The sequence below is a fragment of the Archocentrus centrarchus genome, chromosome 19 (assembly GCF_007364275.1).
Source record: "Archocentrus centrarchus isolate MPI-CPG fArcCen1 chromosome 19, fArcCen1, whole genome shotgun sequence".
Taxonomy (NCBI): domain Eukaryota; kingdom Metazoa; phylum Chordata; class Actinopteri; order Cichliformes; family Cichlidae; genus Archocentrus; species Archocentrus centrarchus.
Window position 1 is genome coordinate 12,966,088 of NC_044364.1, and position 23,129 is coordinate 12,989,216.

At 40.5% G+C, this 23,129-nt stretch overlaps 1 protein-coding gene across 1 annotated transcript in view; it reads right to left on the bottom strand.

Moving 5' to 3' along the window:
- Nucleotides 1-3,920: 3,920 nt before the first annotated feature.
- LOC115798205 (potassium voltage-gated channel subfamily H member 4-like) overlaps nt 3,921-23,129 on the bottom strand; it is a 43,312-nt gene continuing 24,103 nt past the window's right edge. Inside the window, exons 5-16 of the mRNA XM_030754961.1 lie at nt 21,144-21,384; nt 18,668-18,825; nt 18,312-18,513; nt 17,455-17,649; nt 16,077-16,276; nt 15,545-15,794; nt 15,230-15,444; nt 11,294-11,332; nt 9,799-10,181; nt 9,011-9,105; nt 6,121-6,197; nt 3,921-5,216 (exon numbers count right to left, since the gene is read on the bottom strand). Of these exons, the coding sequence (XP_030610821.1) occupies nt 4,191-5,216; nt 6,121-6,197; nt 9,011-9,105; nt 9,799-10,181; nt 11,294-11,332; nt 15,230-15,444; nt 15,545-15,794; nt 16,077-16,276; nt 17,455-17,649; nt 18,312-18,513; nt 18,668-18,825; nt 21,144-21,384 (3,081 nt within the window). The 3' untranslated portion in view covers nt 3,921-4,190. The remainder of the gene's footprint in view (nt 5,217-6,120; nt 6,198-9,010; nt 9,106-9,798; nt 10,182-11,293; nt 11,333-15,229; nt 15,445-15,544; nt 15,795-16,076; nt 16,277-17,454; nt 17,650-18,311; nt 18,514-18,667; nt 18,826-21,143; nt 21,385-23,129) is intronic.

Consider the following 23,129-nt stretch of genomic DNA (forward strand, 5'->3'; position numbering starts at 1 on the left):
GGAACGAGTTCTTGCCTCAAGTGGAGGAGTTTAAGTATCTCGGGGTCTTGTTCACGAGTGATGGGCGAAGGGAACGGGAGATCGACAGGCGGATCGGGGCTGCTTCTGCAGTGATGCGGACGCTGCACCGGTCCGTCGTGGTGAAGAGGGAGCTTAGCGTAAAAGTGAAGCTCTCGATTTACCGGTCGATCTACGTTCCTACCCTCACCTATGGTCACGAGCTTTGGGTAGTGACCGAAAGAATTAGATCGCGAATACAAGCGGCAGAAATGAGTTTCCTTCGAAGGGTGGCTGGCCTCTCCCTTAGAGATAAGGTGAGGAGTGCGGCCATCCGGGAGGGGCTCAGAGTAGAGCCGCTGCTCCTCCACATCGAAAGGAGCCAGTTGAGGTGGCTCGGGCATCTGATTAGGATGCCTCCTGGCCGCCTCCTGGGTGAGGTGTTCCGGGCATGTCCCACCGGGAAGAGGCCCCGTGGTAGACCCAGGACACGCTGGAGAGATTATGTATCTCGGCTGGCCTGGGAACGCCTTGGGGTCCCTCCGGATGAGCTGGAGGAGGTGGCTGGGGAGAGGGAAGCTTGGGCTTCTCTGCTTAGGCTTCTGCCCCCGCGACCCGGCCCCGGATAAGCGGAAGAAAATGGATGGATGGATGGCATAACACAGAGTCCTGAAAATAACATGCTGTACACGAGCTGTATTGTTGGACATCATACGAACTCCTTATTTTTGCTGTACTGTATATATCACCTCCTACTTTTTGCATTACTGTTTTGGTATACTTCCTATTTTTTTCTGTATGTATTTATGTGAACTACATACACAAACACATATGCACACATTCTATGTTTTTGCAGTTCATTTCCGTTTTATCATTTTCTTTGTTTAGTTGTTTCAGCCTTTAGAGGGTTGCAGATTAGTTCAGCCAGTTTTCTTACACACATCTGTTGCCTTCTTTCTTACATAACAGCACTTCCATGCATTTTCCCAAGAACCCATGACAATAACAAAATAATAAAAAACAGATTCAAAGTGACCTTTTGCTAAATCTATCACCAGGACAGGATCATTAAAGCATTATTTAAAAATTCCCTACATAAATCACATCCATCCAACCTAGTTTTAACTCCACAATTATGTCCTGGTCATCCACCAACCCCCTGCTGTGACTCCACTGGGGGAACATGGTTCTTAGTGTGAGAATTGAAATAAACTCATCCTTATGCACTGTGTTGGCCATCTGTGTATGAAACCCAGTTAGCTTTCCATAAACCATTTAACTAAAAGTTCAATTTGCCAGAAAATGTCAAGTAGTTATGAAGGAAATTTTTCATTTAAGGAAAAAGAATACATGTTTATAAGCATGTATCTGTTGCACAGATCAGTTGTGCAGCAAGTAGCAGATGATACACCAGGCTGATTCATTATCCTGCAGTCAGGTGACTTCATGCAACCCTGGAAGTATCTGGGAGCTGTGGAAACAAGGAAAAGAAGGTTGTATGAAATCCTCTCCTCTAACAAATTACAGTTTTCTCTTTTCTTTTGGTCTGCACAGTAAACCAAATGAGGACCTTTACTTACTAGATCCTGCATAGATGATGACACTGGCGCAGACATTGTTAAAACCAGAGCAGGTCTCCACGGAGGGTGAACAGTGGCACAGACCTCCACAGTTACACTTCAGAGCTTCACCTGGAAGAAGAAATAAATCGTGTGGTAAAGCATTTTCAAAGCCACAATTTTACCTTAAAAAAATCAATACAAAAGCCAAACATGGATGTTGAGAAAACACACACTGACACCACTGACTTACAGGAAGTGCTCAGTACGGTATTGAAGGAATTATGTAATATTCAGATGTTTGTCAACAGATTTTCCTGAACTTTTGCTTTAGAACAACAGTCTGTACAGTCTGTGCCTGTCTTTTGTTAGTATGTTAATACTGAGCCTGTGAACATGAAACAAACTTAAATAAAGGCGTATCACAAATGTTTGTGTTTACTAATGCGTGTGCCATTGAAAAAGTAAAGCAGATGACATAAAACTTACATGAAAATACAGATATGAAGCTTTACTCTGCACTGCTCCAATCAGGAATGAGGACTTTTTTTTTTTTTTTTTTTTGGTAATTTTCTTTCCTGAGAAGTTTCATCACCCTTTCGACAAATACAGTTATAGTACATTCTCTTATATAATCAGATTGAGAGGGAAGTAGAACAAGGATAAACCGGCACTCACCAAAAACCAACTGCATTCAAAGCCACTAATGAGACACACAACAGCTGCAAATCCTCTTCTTAGAAGAAAGCACGCCGATGACTTTGTGTTGTTCTGTACTCTGCTGAAATTTTATTCAACTTGTAGAGAGCTTTCCTTCTAAAAGACACCTTAACACTGTTTTTCCTTTTTAATCCTCCCTTCAAAGTTATCAAGCATGAAGCTATTTCTTTCAGAGCTTAATTGCCGCAGCCCTCTTGTGTCTCATTTTGTTAAACTCAGGGGTGCAAATTTAACTTCATTATTAAGAAATAATCAGACACTGCAAATTTCCATGTTAATAACAACACAAACTAAACAAATACAGAGAGTTTTATCATGTGCAGGTTTTAGTCTTTTTTTTTTTTTGTAAGTATCAGAATATGGCATACTAACTGAACAGGAAAAGTATGGACAAATCTCCAAAAACATTCAAATTTGTAAACAGAATAGTGCCGATGACTACATAAGCCTCTTCTTAGCACATAAAAGTCTTTATACGGATATATGTCTATGAGATTTGGAAATCACAAAAAAACCTGTCAAATAACAGAAAAGTACCCAAGAAAATTCAGAGCTTTGCCTCAGTGAGAAACAATCCAGTTCCTGTCTTTGTTTTTCCTGGTATATAGATTTATTCCTGTGATTAAATAAATCCAGTTTTCAAATTTTCTTTCCAAATGCTAAACTTATGCTGGTCTTCTGACTTATGATGGTTTATTGTAATTAAGTGGCCATGTATAGCATAACATTGCTTATTTCTGTCTCAGAAATATCATTTGGATAAACTGGGATAAGTGTGACACAACAGCAACGGACACAGTTGTACATTTTCTGCATATTTATTTTGTCAGCCAGAGAGAAATCATTCAAAAGGTTCCTGAATACTATGAATATTGTATAAGTATCATAAGTTCATTTTTTCCCCTTGGAGGCATTTATAGCTTGTAAATTAAGATCAGTTTAAATATTTAACGGGACCCACTTTTTTTTTTTTTAAAGCTAAATCTGTTTATTTATGTTTAAATCATGAGCAGCTATGATGTTTTTTATTGTAGATGCTTGAAGCAGATTTATTCTGCTTTTCATTGTTTTGTGCTATTTAATGCTTTAGTGAGGAAAAATAGGAAATTTTGAAGGATTTTTAAAGACTGCATTAAAAGCAGATGCTAGTATAATTCTAACTGAAATCATAAGTAAGTACTGTGTATTGGTTGGTAGAATTTAGATATTAGATACTTATAATCCAAATATTCACAAAAAAGGCTGAACTGAGAAACACATTCAATTTAAAACAATAAACAATCTACGCCGTGTGATGCAAATACTCCTACTTCCTACATGCAAAGTAAAGCATGTCTCATTTTTGTTCCTCTGTGTCTTAAAACAGCAAATCATTCTGACTTGTCTGCCATGTAAACACAGCATCTGTGTACACAATCAACTGGTTGTCATGTAGAATGCTTACACATTAATTTGGAAACCTTTTCCGTAGGAAAAAGAATAAATAACTTTACCATGCAAGGAGGTAACAGGTATTATCAACTGCAAATTGCTCTGAGGATGTTGGAAAAACTATACAATATATATATATATATATATATATATATATATATATATATATATATATATATATATATATATATATATATATATATATATATATACTGGAACGCACTGTCTTAGAGCTTCTTTTTTTTTTTTTTTTAGACACACTTCAGTAAAGCCAAGATAAAGCACAACTGACATGCTTTTGCATAGAAATAGTGTAAATTATGTGAAGTCTGACTAATAAGGGAACCTGGGAAGTAAAATGGGGGAAACAGAGCACACGATGACAAGTTCCAGTCTCAGAAAACACTGTTGTGTGAAGAAGTTGCATCTTAACTTTTTGTTCAGTTCTGCTTTATTCCAGTCTGCCACTGAAATGTGGAAACATTAATCTGTGAGGTCCAGACACCATGACTGCTCGGTGCTCTGAGTCTGGACACCAATGCTGGACCTTCGTGATGATGCACTTTCACTATCCCTGCTTTCCAAAGAGCTCCTGTTTCCCAGTAGGCATTCCAGACTGGTGTGCTCTACCGCAGATGGGTCACCCAGTGGGAGATGGGATTCAAGAACATCAGATTGTAATGATCCTGAATCCACAGAACTGCCAAAAGGCTGGCAAGTTAATGTGGGTGGAGAGGATGGTACAGGGTGGACAGAGGCGTGTGAGTCCTTAATTTGGAAGATTGAGGTGTCCTGGATGAGAGTGTGAGATGGTGAGGTGGACATCAGGACGCACATGGCCTCATTTGAGGCTTTTGATGGGTTGGAGTAAGAAGGGGGTGATGTGTCCAGCAGGCTGTGGGTGGACATACCTGTAGGGGGACTGGACAAAAGGCAAGAGTATTCATCACTATCACTGGGAGGCTGCAGGCACAAAGTGGGCTGGGACTGACTGATGATGGTTGAACTAGCACCAAGGGGTCTGTTGTCTTCATGCCCAGCATGAGATGGAAGGTCTGGACTTCCTCCATGGAAGCCTGGACTGATGCTAAGAAGAGATGGGCTACTCCACAGATGTGTAGTCACGCTCTCAGAGCCATGACACGGGCCAGACTTAGGAGAAGAATTTGCAGATAGGGACGGACAGTAGTTAGCAGGAGGACTACAGGACTGAGGCCGCTGATGGCTCTCTTTTTCACCAGTTGCACTGCAGCTCCAGTGGCCAGCAGCTGGAGCACTTTGGTGGGTGTGGTGGCTCCCAGGATCGTTATGGAGGTGGAAGGTTGAAGCATGATTAAAAGGCATGCCACTGTTGGAGGCTTGGGGCACACTGGACGCCATTTGGACACCGCACGGATGCGAGGGGAAAGGGACACTGAAGTGATGAAAAGATACGTGAGCCTGGAGGATGTGGATCATGTGGTGCAGGCCCTTGGTGAGCTCAGATACTTCCTGGTTTAATGCGCCCATCTGTGTAGAGAGTGCTCAAAGTTTACATGCGACATTTAAAGACTTGCACCATATTCTATTATCACAATGCCCAAATTTGGAAAAAATAAGGGGAAAAATGAGATACCAAATTATAAAGTTCTATCCCTGTCATTCCCTAGCAGAGTGACAAATTCATCAGCTTCTCTCTTTAAAGTTTAATCTCAGACTCATGCCCAGCTATAAATCCTTGATGATCTTCAAAGTAGAACCAAATAGCTGGGTTCCACTTGGAAGAAATGTTCTCTTAAGCAGCAGTGAAATCATGAGGGAAATGAGCAAAGGTAAGTGACCCAAAACTAGCACAAAATGGAGATGGGGGGCCAAAAGGGCCACAAGTAAAGAAAGTTTGTCACCATTTTTTTAGATTGTTGAGTCAGCACTACCAGCTATCCTCTGCATTGCAGAAGTGCCCTGCTGATTAATTAATATTGACTTCAGACAGCACCCATCTGGATACTCCTGCTGCACCTGCTTTCACTCTATTTACATTCAGATTAAGAGTGCAGGGAGAAACTGAGATAGAGGTTGAAATCGAGTCTGCTTCATCTCTATATATTTTCCCTTTAAATACACCAGGCAGGCTGATGTTAGATGAGATGCAATGAATTTATTTCTGTAACAAAAAAAGTTCAGCTTGACTACACTGACTACTTCTATTTCTAGAACCTGAAACATAAACTCAGTTTTTAATATTGACATAAAAGACACAATGGATTTTGTTTATTAATGCTTCCTGTGTGTAATAATCAGTCACAGACAGAATGTATGATAGTGAGAGGGAGTGCACAGAACAAGCTGATTTGTAACTGGGAGTATTCAAAGTCACTGCTACATTATCCCTAATGCCATCAATTTTAATTTGGGTCAAGGGGCTGTAGCTTACCTTAAGGTTGAGTTGATTGATGCTCTGCCTGACCTCCTCCGTCTCCAGGAGCAGAGCGGGATTATTTTGTGTGGAGTCTGGAGAAATGAGGAGATGAAAAATAGGAGGAGTTTTAGCACACTCCCAGGAGGATTTATCATTATTAATATAAAACAAAATTATGATATGTGACTCCAATGTGTACTAAAGGAAGCTATACACTCACATTCATATGAATGGGTGAGTTTGTCCAAACTTTTGACTGGTACTGTATATTTAAGTAAGCATGCATGCTTAAATTTGTGTATAAAGATGACCTAAAAAACATAAATAAATCCCAAACATAGAAAAATACATTTTTGTGAAGGGCAAAAATAAGCAATTGTTTGCATTCAGTATCTGGTGTGACCCTCTGATTTCCAGAAGTAACTGCAATGAGATGCTTCCAGTAGTATTTGATGAGTCCTGCACATCTACATGGAGAAATTTTAGCTTCTCATTCATCCACAAAACAGCTTTCCAACAGTATTCTGATGCAGATAGACAGCCCTGTTGCTTTTCCTTGAAGTCGTTCATACACACCATTGTTCTTTAGTGTTCTCCTGAGGGGGGGGGCTCATAAACATGAACAGCAGCCTTGTTTCTAAGAGAGGACTTTACATCCTTCAAGTGATCTTAGCTACTTGCCCACATGGAGATTATCAGTGCTCTTCAGTTTCCTTTATTTGTACACAGTCTGTCTGACTGACAGGTGGAGTCCATTATCCACAAATGGAATAAACTTGGAACAGTGAAGAACCTTCCCAGGAGTGGCTGATCTACCAAAATTATTCCAAGAGCTCATTGGTGACTCATCCAGGAGGTCGCAAAAGAACCCAGAACAACATCTGAAGGACAGCAGGGCCTCACTCGCCTCAGTTAAGGTCAGCGTTCATGATTCAACAGTAAGAAAGAGTCTGGGCAAAAATGGCATCCATGGGAGAGTTCCAAGGAGAAAACCACTGCTGACCAAAAAAAATGGAAAGGCGTGTCTCACGTTTGCCAAAAACATCTTGATGATCCCCGAGACTTTTGTGAAAATATTTTGTGGACTGACAAGACAAAAGATGAAGTTTTTGGAAGGTTTGAGTCCCGTTACTTCTGGCATAAAACTAGCCCAGTGAAATACTGCCATGCCAAAGAGACCATAAAGAGTCAAACATGGTGGTGGTAGCATGATGGTTTGGGGCTGCTTTGCTGCTTCAGGACATGAATGACTTGCCGTAATTGATGGAACCATGAATTCTGCTCACTACCATAAAATCCTGAAGGAGAATGTCCAGCTATCAGTTTATGCCCTGAAGCTCAAGCGCACTCAGATTAGGCAGCAGGACAAAACACACCAGCAAGTCCATCTCTGAAAGGCTCAGAGGAAAAAAAAAGCAAAATGAAGTTTTGAGGTTTTGGAATGGCCTAGTCAAAGTCTGGACTTAAACTGAGATGCTTTGGTATGACCATATTCATGTTCAAAAACCCTCCAGTGTGGCTGAATTAAAGCAATTCTGCAAAGTCAAGTGGGCCAGAATTCCTCCACAGCGATGTGAAAGACTCATTGCCAGTTTACACAAAAACTTGACTGCAGTTCACGTTCAAGGTTGCACAACAATCTATTAGGTGTAGGGGGCAATTTCTTTTCCACACAGGGCCAGGTAGGTTTGGATAGCTTTTTTTCCCTTAATAAATGGCAAAATGGCATTTTGTATTTACTCGGGTTACCTTTTTCTATTATTAAAATTAGTTTGATGATCTGAAAAATGTGTGACAAATATGCAAAAAACAAAAAACACAGCACTGTGTATTTATAGCCTGGGGAGCATTAGCAATTCTTTCTCTGAAGACCCTAGAGACCTCATTTGTTCATGCCATGACTCACCACCTAAAGTGTGCTTTGAAGATCAGAGTTTAATTGATTTCTTTTTTGTAAATACAAACAGCCCTTGATTGAAAGCACCTCACTTTCACCTACAAATTTCCAACTAATGCTAGGGGTTCATACACTTTCCCCCTCACCAGATATGTAATATTTGCTTATTCTTGCTAAAAAATAAATAAATAAATAAAATTAAAAAGAGAGACCAAATTTTTTTTTTTTCATTTAATTCGTTGGGTCCTCATTTTCTACTTTTAAAGCTCGTAAGAAAATAGGAGGATGTTTTAGGTTATGGTTATACATAAATATAGAAAATTCATAAACTGTATATGCATCCATATACTGGCAGAGTATCTACCTAGCGTAGGTGGGATGTGCCAGTTGTAATAGCAATTTACTGAGGTGTATAGGGAGCTTAACGTGCTGTTCTGCTGGAGTGCATAATGCAACACATACAGTATTTGGGACACCTTTTTAAATTACACAATCTAATACAGCTGCACATTTGATTGGATAGTGTTTATTTTTACCCTGGTTTAGCAGTCTTTGCAGAAAGTGCTTTGGCTTTCTATATGGTCTGATATGATAGCATCTACAAGTCCTAAGATGAGGATAGTAGACAGAAATTAGAGATAGCAAAAGCAGAGCTTAAGTGACAGACAATCCCATGTGAGGTGCAAGACTATGCTACCAAAGCACTTCCTTTAATAAGCAAATTAGCTGAATCTCCACTGAACTGAAGCTGACAGTAATCCTAGGAGGAAAGCATCCATGCGTAGCCACTGAGGTCTGAAGGCCAGAGCCCTGCTTTGACCTTAGTTGTCCTTTAACATGTTCTCTGACTCTGTGGACACCTGGCTGTCATTTCATTCTGCTGTGCTCTCATATTTCCCCTAAAGGAGGCACGCCTGCCTTGTGGTATCCACTGTTTGAACTCTTGAGTTTACCTCCAGCCATCTGGCACCCAGGTGACCCTAGCAGCTCAGGGGTGGTGTGACTTACCTTGGGTGCTGCTTCTCTCTGCACTGGCATTAGGCCCGCTGTGCTCCACGTTGAAATGGAACGTATGCCCGTTGTCTTCAATGCCATCTACAACCCTGGAGAGGGGGGTGAAGAGGAGGGAAACCGGAGTTAATGTAACAGTAGAGCTTTTTCAATTATCACTGGAGCCAGGAGACGACCCAGCGATGTGCCATGAGAGCTGCTGCTGGCAGACGACCATGTGGGTTTCAAAATGAAGAGAAGAGTTCAGTCTGGAGGGGTGGACACCTGAGCGCCGTGAACCAGTGCTTACCCATGTCTAGAACTTACTGGATGACTTAGCGATGCATTATGAATACAGATAGCTGGAGCAGGAGTATAAGGTGGGGTGGTAATGAAATGCAGCGACATCTGTTGCAATATGCAATGCAGATACACTCTATCTGCATTAAGGACATGATGCAGCTTTCCAGTCAGTCCATCACTGCAACACCTTACATACACTTTCAGACATACTATGACTGTATTAAAATGAAGGCAAATATATAAACATTTATTAAATCAGTGTGAAATTGCTTTGAAGTGGACTGTTTGGGCTGAAATCACTGCTTTTAAAAGAAGGAAACACACCAGCATCCTCCTTATGTAACATCAAAACATACATAGCAGTCAGTATCAACATAAACTTTATATTTTAGTTACCGTAGTATATATGGATCTTAAATTGCACTGGACTGTATTACATTAATTTAGCCTTTGGATTTTTGCTTATTTTCAACTTGGGTTCTAAAATTAAATGTGACTAATACCTGGGACTAAGATCTGGTGGCCCAAAACAAGTGACAGTTGGGATGAGCAGCTTTGAAGGCTTTTGCTCAGCTCCTGACTCTCCGTGGGTTGCAGTTGAGGCTGTGGTCTGGGCTGGCACAGGAGTGCTGTGCTCTCTTTTCGATGGCGGCTGAGGGGAGCTCTGTCCGAGGAAGCCACGGCTAAGGTTTGGTGAACGGCAGCGTCGCAGGGCGTTGAACTGCCGTAACTCATCCCCCAAAAGGTTCCCCAGGGAGGTGCGGCGAACAGGGCTGGTGAAGTTGGGCAGCAGGAGGTTGCGGCGGGAGCGTGTAGCTGGAGAGAGGTGGAAGGAATCATCAGGGTCATCACTCTTGGTTTCCACAATAGAAGGAAGTCTGGATTCCTGCACAAAAAGAAAATCCAGTGTTAGTAACTGCACTGTGCATTCTTAAAATAATAAAATGAAAAATTAACGTGATAATAGTTAACTCTGCCAAGGAGGTTTTATGATTGTTTGGTTTGTCTGCTTGTTAGCAGGATCAATAAAAACACCTATTTGGATTTGGATTTGCATTATAATTTTACCAGAGACAGGACTTTGGCTCAACTTAGTTAATTAGTTAACTTTTTGAGTCACTCCACATCTGGATCTGGATCCTTGAAATTTTGTAAGGCTTCTTTACCATAGCAAGATTATAGAGGCTTGTTTTTGCCACTGGAAAAAAAAAATAGGCATCCATGAGTCAAAATTTCAGGTTATTGTCTAGAAATTTTTGAATGAGTCATGTTTCATTCAAACTATCTGTCCCCTTATATGGTTTAAAGCTCCCCATCAGGGCAATCATTTATAATTCACTGTACAGTGAATTATTGATAGTATTTTAATCACATTCATTTAATTATGTCAGGAATTGGCTATGCTATAAACACTTCTGCCAATAGAACTGTATTACACAGTTTTTAAAAACAGAGCAAACACTGTAAATAGTGTTTTAATAACACAGTAATAAAGCAGACTGATGTGTACAGTACATGCTGAGCAAAGTAGCTCATAATGTTTCCAATTAAAGGAGCTATTGACCCAGTTAGTGAGCCAGCTCGGGGGATTGAACTGCTCTTGCTGTTCCACGTGAGTTTCATGTAGGGGAAGTCCTTACACAAGTCCCCCAAAGCACTTACTAGCATTACAGTAAATTCCAGAATAAAATGGGTGGATGAGACCCCACATTTTGATAGGCATGACAACAACTGTGTCAAGGGCCTGCCAGCTGTATATTAGAATTCAATACCAGCTGTTGTATATTTATTATAACTTACAACTTATAACTTCTTATTTATATGTGTGTGTATATATGGTTGCAGGTACAAAATACATTTCACTGTGCATTGTACTGTGTATAACTGTGCATGTGACAAATAAACACTATCTTAATCTTAATCTTAAAGTATGTTAAGGAAAGAAGTCTGAAAACCTTAAACCTGATTAGAAGGACACTGGATTTGCACTGAACTCACATGGGGAAGCCTCGGTGACTTTGAAAATCTTCTGAGGCCCTGCGATGACAAAAAGAAAGGCACAAGAAAGAAAGACATAATACATTTATTTATTCATTCAATCCTCTGTGTATTAAACCCTGAACATTTTAGATTAATCATTGCAATGAAATCCTAAGAAATTAATACATATTCACTCATTACGTTTCTGTGCTTTTCTACAACTCATTTTTGTTAATTACTGCTTCATCCACTGGTGTCGCTAATTAAATGAACTTGGCCAGTGATGCGGCCATTGCCACACGAGTGGAATTACACGCTCAATCTTCTTCCTACACTTGACTGTGCTGGGATTCCTGTGGAAGTTTGTCTTTCTCTGGTGTGTGTGGAGAGAGATTGTTAGCAACTTAACATAATCAACATCTGGGTGGCAAATAAACCTGTGGTAGTGCGAATCATTCCCTCGTGTGCAAAAAATGTGCTTCTGACAACAAGGCTACTGTGACAACACGAGTCACAGTGTGCCATTCTAGCAACATTGTGCCAAGAAGGCTCTTCAATGAGGAAAACCAATGAGGATCTTCCTTAAATTTAATCTTCTGTTGATGCACAATACTGAGGTAAAAAAAAGAAAAAAAAAGAAAACTCACTTCTGAAAGTGGTGCTTATGTGAGAGGCAGAGGGGAAAATGAGTGTGAATCTATTTAAGACAGGGACAAACTCTCCTTCTAAAGAAACTAACCCTGGAGCAACATGGAATGATTAACTAGCCATTGGTTCCAACTGACTTTAAATGAACATCCATATCAATTAACGGAGCTGCAATGCAACAGGTGTCCCACATAGCAAAGTCACAAGTATGCTATCTTGTACAAAAAGACATGCACATGCAAGCAGCAAACTATACCTGACAGTAGACTTATTAAATGTTATATATACTGTATATGTCTGTCAAGTAAGTAGGTAGGGTTTTGCACAGTGGGGCATGTTTCCTTCAAGTTCAGAATACATTTCATTGGAGCTTCTTTACTTCTAAAGTGTAGAAAACCTAAAACTGAATATAAACCAGGTGAATGAATAATGACTGAGCAAATGAACGGCCACGTCTGGTACAACAAGTTGAAATGAAATTGAAGCAGTACACTGTAGAGTAAATTCATCCAGTCAAGTGCGAAGAGAGTTTTCCAGATAACCTAAAGGGAGCTGTCTATGATCCCTCAGAGTGAAAGATTGCACTTACAGAGACATTAATGTAGTCTGAGGGCAGGTCATCTGAGACAGTTGTTGACTCTGCACTCTATACAGTCCAAGTTGGTATTTTTATACTAAGAACTCTGAGCTCATGTCTACTAATGAATATTATTTTTGTACAATGCCATCATTGCTTACCAGCGGGTACCGTTATCAACTTTGTTAAACTGTTGTTGTCAATTTGAGGCTCCAAAGGGAGCCACATCCCCATAACTCGCACCGACCGACTTGTTCTTCACACGCCATGACTACAGACTACTTAACTCTCCCTGTGGCGACATGGTCATTATAGTCCAACAAATTTTGACACTCTGCTGGATCCCCGGTGGTGGAATGACCTTCCCAGTCTGCCCAGGACAACACAGTCATCCCTGATCTTTCAAAGCTCACCTCCCCTAAGAAATAAGCAACACTCCTGGGTCTTAGACCCGAACCACAACAAACCATTCAACCTGACCTTAAACCTGACAACACTGACATATCATTACTTTTATCGTTAATATTTTAAAGTATTTTCAAGAGCAAGTCAGTAGTCTGCATGGAGGTGAAGCAAGATGCAGGCCAGACAAATACTGTAACTGATGAGTTTTAAGTAACCAAGCCAGGGAGAGCTGCAGGTTCATCGTGAGTGACCCTTTCACATTATCACGCTGTCATTCATGTAATAGCAAACTAACAATAATACCAATTTTTAGTGGTATAGTTGCATAATTAGCTGATGATCACAAATTTCTGGGTATCTGATATTTTTAGTTTCTCCACATAAGACACTCAGCTCCAATTGGTTTGCTGAGTAAAAAAGTAAAAAACAAAACAAACAACAACAAAAACTGTTGCATTCTCATCAAAAATCTAGTGAAAAGAATTTCACTGACAGCACAGCAATAAAAGCTGAAATTAAATTATAGAGTTGACAAAAAAAACCAACTAATTTTCCATCTGGCAATCTGCTTTTCCCCATTTACAGAAGATAAAGTAGTCCCTTTTGGATACCTTATATTGTAATAAGCATTCCCACAATCTGTTTCTTTGGCACTGTTTTACTATGACTGACTGATTACTGTGCAGTCAGTATACAGTCCTCCAACTTCACCAGCCCTTCCTGCAGGAATTTCCACCTTAAAAAAACTCACTGTGAGAATGTTGATGATACCAATACAACTGTGAATGTTGTGTGTGTCAGGAGTGTGTATGGCCTGGCAGTCAGGTAGCAAAACAATTCCTTCATCCTTTCAGGGCTGTGGCAGTCCCCTGGCTTTGTGTTTGAGCATAAACCTTGAGCAGATGGCCAGAGAGAAGTGCTAGTACTCAAAATCAGCCATGCTTCAGAGAAGCCTGTTTAAATCAGAAAACATAACTTTACTAATGTTTAATCATGTACACAACATCTATACACTAAACATTCATTCTTAGGTCACAGATATCTTTGTTATAAATGTACAGATTGTGTAAAGGTGTCATTTTCCTCTTTGATATCCCTTCATGGATTAAATCTACCAAACACAATCAGTCTGCTTTGAAGTGCTCATTAATACAATTAAAGTTGTTTTCCCTGAGCCTGACAGAGAAAAAGCCATCCGCTAATTAACACAACCAGCACAGATGTCTATCGTGTTCCAAACTAAACAAATAAACCCAAGAAAAAAAGAAGAAATGATTAAAGCCAATGAGAAAAGCCAGATTCAACAAAGAGGAATGCTTGAAGCAAAAACACAATGCTTGAGACCGCAGGTGAGATTGTGGAAGTCCTTGGAGATCTTTGTCAGTTTTATCAGTCACACATGAAAGACTGAATCTGTTTTGTTTGCATGGTTCAACAAAATAACCAATGAAGCCCATGATTGTGGCTTTTTTCTCAAGTTAAAATAGTTTAATGTTTCAGGTGTGGGTTGTTTTAAACAATTACAGAACAATGTCCAGAAATGATATGGCCCTATTAGATGTTAGATTCAACTCATTGTCATTGCGTGCACAAGGCACACAACGAAATGTTCGTTCCAGATCACTCATCCAGAGATGAACATCTGCGGTCATGCAGCCAGAGACTGGCACTACCGTTAGGCAATGTGGTTTAAGTGTCTTGCCCAAGGACGCAACGCAGCACAGGGACAGGAGCTCGAACTTGCAACCTTCCGGCTACAAGGCGAGCGCCTACCCACTGTGCCACTGTGGATTGGCGCAACACAAGCATTTGCTACATACACTAACCGGACATTTAATTAGGTACAACTAGCTAGAAGCGGGTCCCCCACCCCACTTTGTCTTCAGAACTGCCATAACTCTTTATGGTACAGATTCAACAAGGCCCTGGAAACCTTCCTCAGAGATTTTGGTCCATATTTACATGATAGCATAACATCTATGATGTTAATCTCTCCTTCCACCACATCTCATAATTGTCTATATGAATTTTGGAATTATCCAATTCATGAAAGATTGTTTTCTGAATTTCTACAGGTAATATCCAAAATAAATAAAGACGTCTGGCCATGACATTCATACACCTACTTTCAATGGAAGCAAGTAAAGAAATTTGTTATCATTTTTACATAATGTGCCAAATTATTTCAGCATAATTTTATTATATCTGTTATTTAATTTCAAGATGTGTAATATCTTCTGAAGGCCATTTATTGTTACTGAACTGACTGCGTCTGGACTTTCAGGTGTTCGTTTTTCAGGTTTGTAGGTTTGTGCATAAGGTACCTCATCCTGGCTGCCTTCACGGAGGTTATAGGTGAGGTTGTTGTGGATGTCGGAGGTAAACACGCTGCCATACTCGGGGTACAGTTCCAGCACCTCTTTTAGGCCACGCACACTGATGTACTGAAGATCACAGTAGGTAAGCGCCTTCACATCAGCATTGGTTTTGATCACCTGGTCTGTTCCAGGCAGGTCCGAGCCAATCAAGTCTCCTTTCCCTAAAATCCAAAAGATCATAAATTCCCTGTTACACTTTACTTTAATGTGCAAAAACACAAAAACACGATACTAAAAATGTAATCTGACAACAATACACACCTAATATTGCTAACACCATGCCATCTTTCAGCACCTCTAGAGAGCCAGAGCAGACGAAGTAGTTGGCATGCAGTGCATCACCCTGACGGATGAGGTACTCCCCCGGGACACAGAATGAGGTTTTTATATGAAGAGAAAGTGAGCGCAGGCAGCCGCGACTGGCCCCCTTAAAGACCGGCAGCTGGAGGATGTCCTTATTCAGATGCATGGCGATATCGGCCCGCAGCTCGTCAGGGAAGTCATGCAGGAGCTGGGGATGTGTGACAGATGTAATGAGGTGTGACACTGATTAGTAATTAGGGAATAGACTGTGTTGCCACCAGTCACCCTCTTTTGAATTTCAATGGGCTATCAATTGATGGAGTATAGGCAACCATGTGTTGTGCAAAAAACAATTACAGCTTCAAAGGGGTGGGAATGAATTTTACAGCAGGTTTAATTGTTCACAAAAACAGTGCTGTGAATTTCCTTGAAGGCAGATAACAGCATGTACAAAGATATTACATGACAACAAGAAGAAAGGGACTCCTACCTCGTTGGCATCTATACCATTGTTGACAGACCATGTGGTCTGGAAGTACTCCAGCATGCGCTGTTTAAGCTGCTGGGGCAGACGGTGGACACGGATAAAGTCCTTCAGGTCCTTCATACGTGTATGGTAGAGAGAACGGCGTGAGTACATGCGCTGGATGATGGCGGTCACATTACCAAAGACCAGTGCATGCATCAGTGCTGTAAGAGGGAAGGAAACAAAGGTGTTTATATAAAGGCTGGATATTTTTAAATATGTAACATATTATAATTAAAAATCCTATTTTGAAAGCAGTTTTTTTTTTTTGCTCATTACAATATGAATGAGTTCAATTTTAATAACTGCAATAAAGGCAGTACATTGGCTCAGTGGTTGGTTAGCAGGGCCCTGCATATTCTCCCCATGCCTCTGTGGGTTTCTTCTGGCCAGCATAGTTAATGCTGTGCATCTGCCCCAAGATATTCTTAACTTCTCAAAAGTTTTACTTCCTGGTTAAAAATAAGGTTAATAATGAATAAATATCAAACAAACTACAACAAAAGCATATTTCTATGGTGACTTTTACTGTTCCTTTAATGTATTTTTTTTCAGAAAACACAAAAAATGGAACCAAATATTGAAAATATAATGATTTAGGCAGAAATAAAATTTTAGTTAAAAATGACTTGTTATTTTAGGAAGGTGATGATACAGAGAAATAAAGTACATAGACAACAGTACTAGGCTACCTACTCATTACACTTACAGGTGCTGCTAGGCTGTGGAAATCCATGCCATGAAGCTCCTGACACACAGTTTTTTTTTTGTTTTGTTTTTTTTTTGCTGATGCCAGAGAGGGTTTTGAGCTCTGCAGTTATTAAGTCAACAGAGCATTGGTGACTTTTACAGCGACCCCCCTCTGTAACTCTCCGTGGTCTGCCACCTTTTGGCTGAGCTGCTGTGGTTCCTAACAGTTCCACTTTGCAATAACACCACTTACAGCTGATTGTGGAATATCTAGGAGGGAAGAAATGCTGCAACATGTGTATGTGGCCCATTACTTTTGTCCATAAAGTGTATATTATATGGATCACTGCCCAGTCATTCACAATTACTGGTTTACTTTTGATCCACAAAGTGGCTACAAGTTACAACTTTGCTTTCATCATGGATTTGACGAGCAGTAAAATAAACACTTATTATTTATCTTCTGGTATGTTGCATCAATAATTGCCATCTCAGCTGTTTCTGGGATATGAAGATGACAGCAAGCTGTGTCTTAAAGGCCAGCCAAAGCATTCAACTTGATTCCTGCTGAATTTGTTGTACTTGGATGCCAAACAGAAGCAGTGTTTTGCCAGGATGCCAGAGGGAGAATGTATCCTGGGGTCAGACGTACCGCCGATGAGCATGATGCAGATGGAGAAGATCTTCTCAGCATCAGTGTTGGCACAGACATTGCCAAATCCCACACTGGTCAGGCTGCTGAGGGTAAAGTAGAGGGCAGCGATGTAGGAGCTATGCACTGTCGGGCCGCCCACTGTGCTGTTGATGTAGGGCGTCTCCAGACGTTTGCCCAGCTCATGAAGCCACCCTTGGAAAAGGAGGTAGAACGTTTAGAGATCAATGTAGCAAAATTTTGGTTTTTGTTATTTTCATATAGATGGTAGTGGCAAGATGGGACTGCAATGTGTTATCTAAGAGGAAAATATGTGTATATTTGTACCTGTATGTGGGTGTTTATCTGTGTAATAGAAAGAGATTATGAGCAGTGTCAGGAGCCAGGCATGTTGGTTTGGGACAGGCTAGAATTAGAACTAGTCCTCCAGGGATAAATAGTACTAAGCTTTAATTAGCAGCTGTGACTTCACCTCCCCATCAGAAAAAAATGTACATAAAAAGCATGCATCATTCATTGACGCATCCGTGTGCTGCTAGCTACCAGCCATTTTTTTATAAAAGCTTTTGAGCTGGTCTCAGGCTGTTTATATTAAGAGTGTCAGAGTACGGTCTCACCACTGAGAAGCTAGACACCAGGTAAGTAAGCAATTACTATTTATAGCAGAGTAGGAACAAAACAAATGCCTACTCAGTTTTTGCAGGAGGCAATATTATATTTGATGGGAAAACATGAAAACCAGTTGGAATTCTACTGATCCTTTACAGAAAAAAAGTCTTCTTGTCTCACCCTCACTAGATGAAACATCAAAACCAGATTAACAGATTGCACTTCAGCAAGGCCTCAACTAGACTCACCTATGTCCCAGTTCTCCTTGGTCTCTATTTCTTTGCGTCCAATCATGTACCAGATGCAGGCCATCCAGTGAGCCAGCAAGGCAAACACAGACATTAGCAAGGTCAGCACCATAGCGCTGTACTGGGAGTAGCGGTCAAGCTTCTGAAGCAGACGAAGGAGACGCAGGAGGCGTACCGTCTTAAGCAGGTGGACCAAAGACGTCTGAAGTGGAGAGGCAAACATGGAAGGTGGTGTGACAGAGAAAAGGAGGAAAAGAAAAAGTACAAAGCTGAATATCATAACCTGGACTCAAAACACTCAAACACATGCAAATCTTATCTTTTGTGAAATATAATATAGAGGGTCTGGTACTCACCACTGTGATATTGAATGCGTACAGCAGGTCAAAGGGCAGGGCAGCCACCAGATCCACAAAGAACCAAGTGGTGGCATAGTGAATGCAAATAGAGCGTGGCTCATACACCACCTGGCCTGACTGGCTCACAAAGGTGGTGCGAAAGTTCATGATGATGTCTGAAAATATGCAATTATAAAAAATAAATGTTCCCAACAGAGTGAAAGACAGTTGAATATAAAGTGGTAGGTATTATGATCCTGTAGTCATTCTTATATTTATGAAGACCACAAAGCTCAGCTTTCAGTCCCTCTGGTTGACCTGTATGTGATGCAATTTCAGACCACACTAAAAGTAATGTACTCTTTGTTAATAACATCCTTTTAATCTATATTTCTCAAATAAACACTCACTGCTCATATTATTAGGCACAGAATTGGGAAGAAAAGTGATTTAAGTGACTTTGAATGTGGCATGGTCGTTGGTGCCAGACGGGCTGCTCTGTGTATTTCAGAAACTGCTGATCTGCTGGGATTTTCCCCACACGAGCATCTCCAGGGTTTACAGAGAATGGTGTGAAACAGAATAAATATCCAGTGAGAGGCAGTTCTCTAGGCAAAAATGCTTTGTTGATCTCAGAGATTAGAGGAGAATGCTGATAGGAAGGCAAAAGCAAATTCAAATAACCACGCGTTACAACCAAGGTATGCAGAAGACCATCTCTGAACACACAACACACTGAACTTGGCCACTCCTGTGCCACAACATCCAAATGGCAGGATCAGAATTTGGCATAAACAACATGAAAGCATGGGTCCATCCTGCCTTGCATGAATAGTTCAGGCTTTTGGTGGTGATGTAATGGTGTGGTGGATATTTTCTTGACACATTTTGGGCCCCTTAGCACCAATTGAGCATCCTTTAACTACCACAGCCAATCTGAGCATTGTTGCTGACCATGTCCATCCCTTCATAACCACAGTGTACCCATCCTCTGATGGCTGCTTCCAGCAGGATAACACATCATGGCTCAAATCATCTCAAACTGGTTTCTTAAACATGACAGTGAGTTCACTGTACTCAAACGACCTCCATCCAATAGAGCACCTTTGGGATGTGGTGGAACAAATCTGCAGTAACTGTGTGATGCTATTAGCCAATATGGACAAATATCTCTCTGAGGAATGTTTGCAGCACCTTGTTAAATCTTTGACACAAAGCATTAAGGCAGTTCTGAAGGCAAAAGTCGACCCAACCCAATGCTAGTGAGGTGTACCTAACTGTCCAGTGAGTGTATAACCATGTATGTTTAAAGAAATATGCCCAAGAAGTTAAAACTTAAACAGCTGGGACATTTCATAGTCACTTCACAGTTTGAGGGCATGTGGCTCAGTATGTACGCAAGACATAACCTTGATGTCACCATATGGCAGGCACATTACATGCAAACCTTTGCATGTATAGTTGGAATTAGCAACGCCTCAATTGTCCTCTAAGCTATGATTTTTTTTTTTTTTCATCATTATATGCAAATTTATTTTCATTGAATAATTAGTATTTGTGTACTTTAGAAAGCACAAACATTCAAAAAATATCTAAAAATTAAAAAGATGTTGCAATACACCATCTTCCTGGAATGAGTTAGACTAACATGCCCCTTTTCAGCTTTACTGTGGAATTCATTAATTATTCATTTGGGTAGAAATGGGAAGAAACTAAATAAGTGAGCTTTCAAAAACAAGCAATCTCAAGCCTGTTTGTGCCAAGGTAACGGCTATCTGATAGAATGACTATCTGACATAAACTCCAAACCCGTGTTCAGAGGTGAATGTTGCAAGTCAGCCACCTTAATTTATCCCTTGGGTGCTTTACTGAAGTAAGACGAGTCCCTCAAAGAGACGAAGTACATCCTGAAGGGACTCCTAAACCCAGGTAACCTGAATAAGAGATTCTGGTTTCCATGGTGCCATAGATGGCAAAAAATGGATAGATGTTGGAGTACAATTTTATATCAACATATAAAAAAATGCTTAAAAAGAATTATGAGTAATAAAAATGATGGGTGCAATGATACGTTTTGAATATTGATAAAGGCTCATTTTGGCAAATGAGATGATGAGATTATTTACTGTTGTCAGGGGCCAATATTTATTTGGTGAATAAATATTTAATTTTATTTAAAAAAGCAGAGTGAAGAAGAGTTCAAAGACTTTAAAACATGGGAATTATTTTTCATAAAGGAGATTTCTTATTTTTCCTGGGACAAAGAGAGAGTAAGTAACATTGAAAACTAAAAAAAAAAAAAATCAGTATTAGCATCGACTATTGGCCAAACTGTTATTTTCAATACTGGTATCTGCTTAGAGTTTCACAACTGATAGGTTTCTAAACTACAGCATAAAATTTTTGAGTTGGACACTGATCTGACAAAACTTCATCTGTTTGCACTTGTAAAAAAAACAAAACATCTTTCCCAATTACTTCTTTCAAAACTCACCTATAATAAAAAGCATTTCCACTGCAATGTCACTGACAATAGTGGAGCGTGCAGCTGTAATGGAATCATCATGCGGCGTGAAGCTGACGTTGTAGGGCACGGTGACAGCCACGTAGAAGGTCGCCAGCAGAATGAGCCAGTCCCACAGTGCTTTTGAAACACTGTAGTGCAGCAGAATAAAGCGCGACTTCTGCACTGCTGCCACCTTGTACTCTGGTATCGCAGGCTTGTCCATCATGCTCTGTAAGAGAACAGATAAATAGCGTTTCAATCTTCAAGAACAACCTTTAATATTTCTGCCAACATGGACAATAAGGGAAAAAACAGCCTCTTGAATCTGAAGCTAAAGTTGATAAATAACCAGAGCGCACAAAGCACACTCGAGGAGCTGCATAAATGAATAACTTGATAACCAGATGGTCATGAGGTGGAGTGTTGTGAAAATAAATGATAATCAGATGGACATTGCAGTGCCAAGATTTTTGCAGAAACACACAATATAAATGTCAACACTCTCTCTTGTGCACTGACCGCTGATGAGTCACTGTGGTAGGCAACTCAAGTGAAACAGATATGGTAATGCTGCTGGTTGTCTCTTCTCCTGGAGTCAGTGATAAGCCTTTTAAATGACTAAGCAGTAACAACACAGTGAGTGTCAATAATTTCATACATGGCGTGACTTCAAACCTCCAAATGTCATTTATGTTTTAAGTCTCAGGTGTCCAAGAATGGCGGTAGTTGTGCTATTATGAGGGAACACGGAATACCATTAGATTGACCATGCACTGCAGTTATCTTTTTCATTATGTGAAAATCCAGTTGTGAAAAGTGTTGCCGATGAGATGGGAAGTCATTCAACACATAATGAGACTACAGCTCTCCAAATGGGGCCGTGCGCTTGCCACATAATAGCCTTAACCGTGTTTAGGAGACATGAGGAGAAGCTATTACCTATGACAGCAGTGAGAGGGAAATGGGAAGGAGAGATAAATGAGCAGTAATCCCATCTAAAAACAGTGTGAGCACTTTGGGAGCAGGTGAGTCCAAAAACAAGAAGCTGGTTAATTAAGGCTTAACGTGAGATTTCTTTGTATGGGCCCTGATGCTGCCTGGGTGACTCAGAGGAAAATGACAGACTCTATTTGAGTAATTGGAAGACAATGCACAACCTTTACCTAAATAAAGAGAAACAGCAGAAAGATGACATTTGCAGGAAAAGAAGTCTCTTTCAAGTGTTCCCTTTGAAATCACTTTCAAAAAGGAATTTATTATGTATTAAATGATTGTACAAAACACTGTATTATCACACTATCAGTGGGTTTTCTGGCCCCTGTCTGCATCCTTTTATGTGATCAACAGCTGTGTCCACTCTGATGACAGTTCAAGCAATGTCAGCAAAAGCCTGACTGTTTTTTTCTTTTTCATTTGCCTTACATCACAGAGGTCATGAAGCCCACCGGACCTTTGGTTCTCGAGGCAGGCAGCCGAGCACATCGCAGTGATTAGGAAAGAAAAGCCTAGCACTTGCAGGCATGCATGGGCGTGCATGTCACACAGTTACAGCTGGTCTTCACACGTCATTAACTCAAACTGTAGCCATGGGGCCAACTGTTCCAACTACATTTCCCAGCAGTCTTTGGGCTTAAGAGATACAGTGCAAGCTCACTCTTGAATTGTCCACAAAAATAATTAAACTATTTTCTCCCCATGTCCTCTGTTACAAATTATTACAACAGGGCATTAAAATGTCCAGAGTGCTCATTCTGTTTGGTTCTGATTTTCTGATTTTCCAAGAACTTATTGTGTAAATTCTGGATAACTGCACTTAATGGACTTTGCAATATTCAGTTCAGCAAGTTCAGCAATCAAGGTGTCTCCTACTTAACTGTGTAACAGCAAGAGACTAGAGATAAACATTCACTGGGGAGCCAGGACGACAGGTCAGAGGGGGAGATTTCATCATCCCCACACTCCAAGATTGGGTAC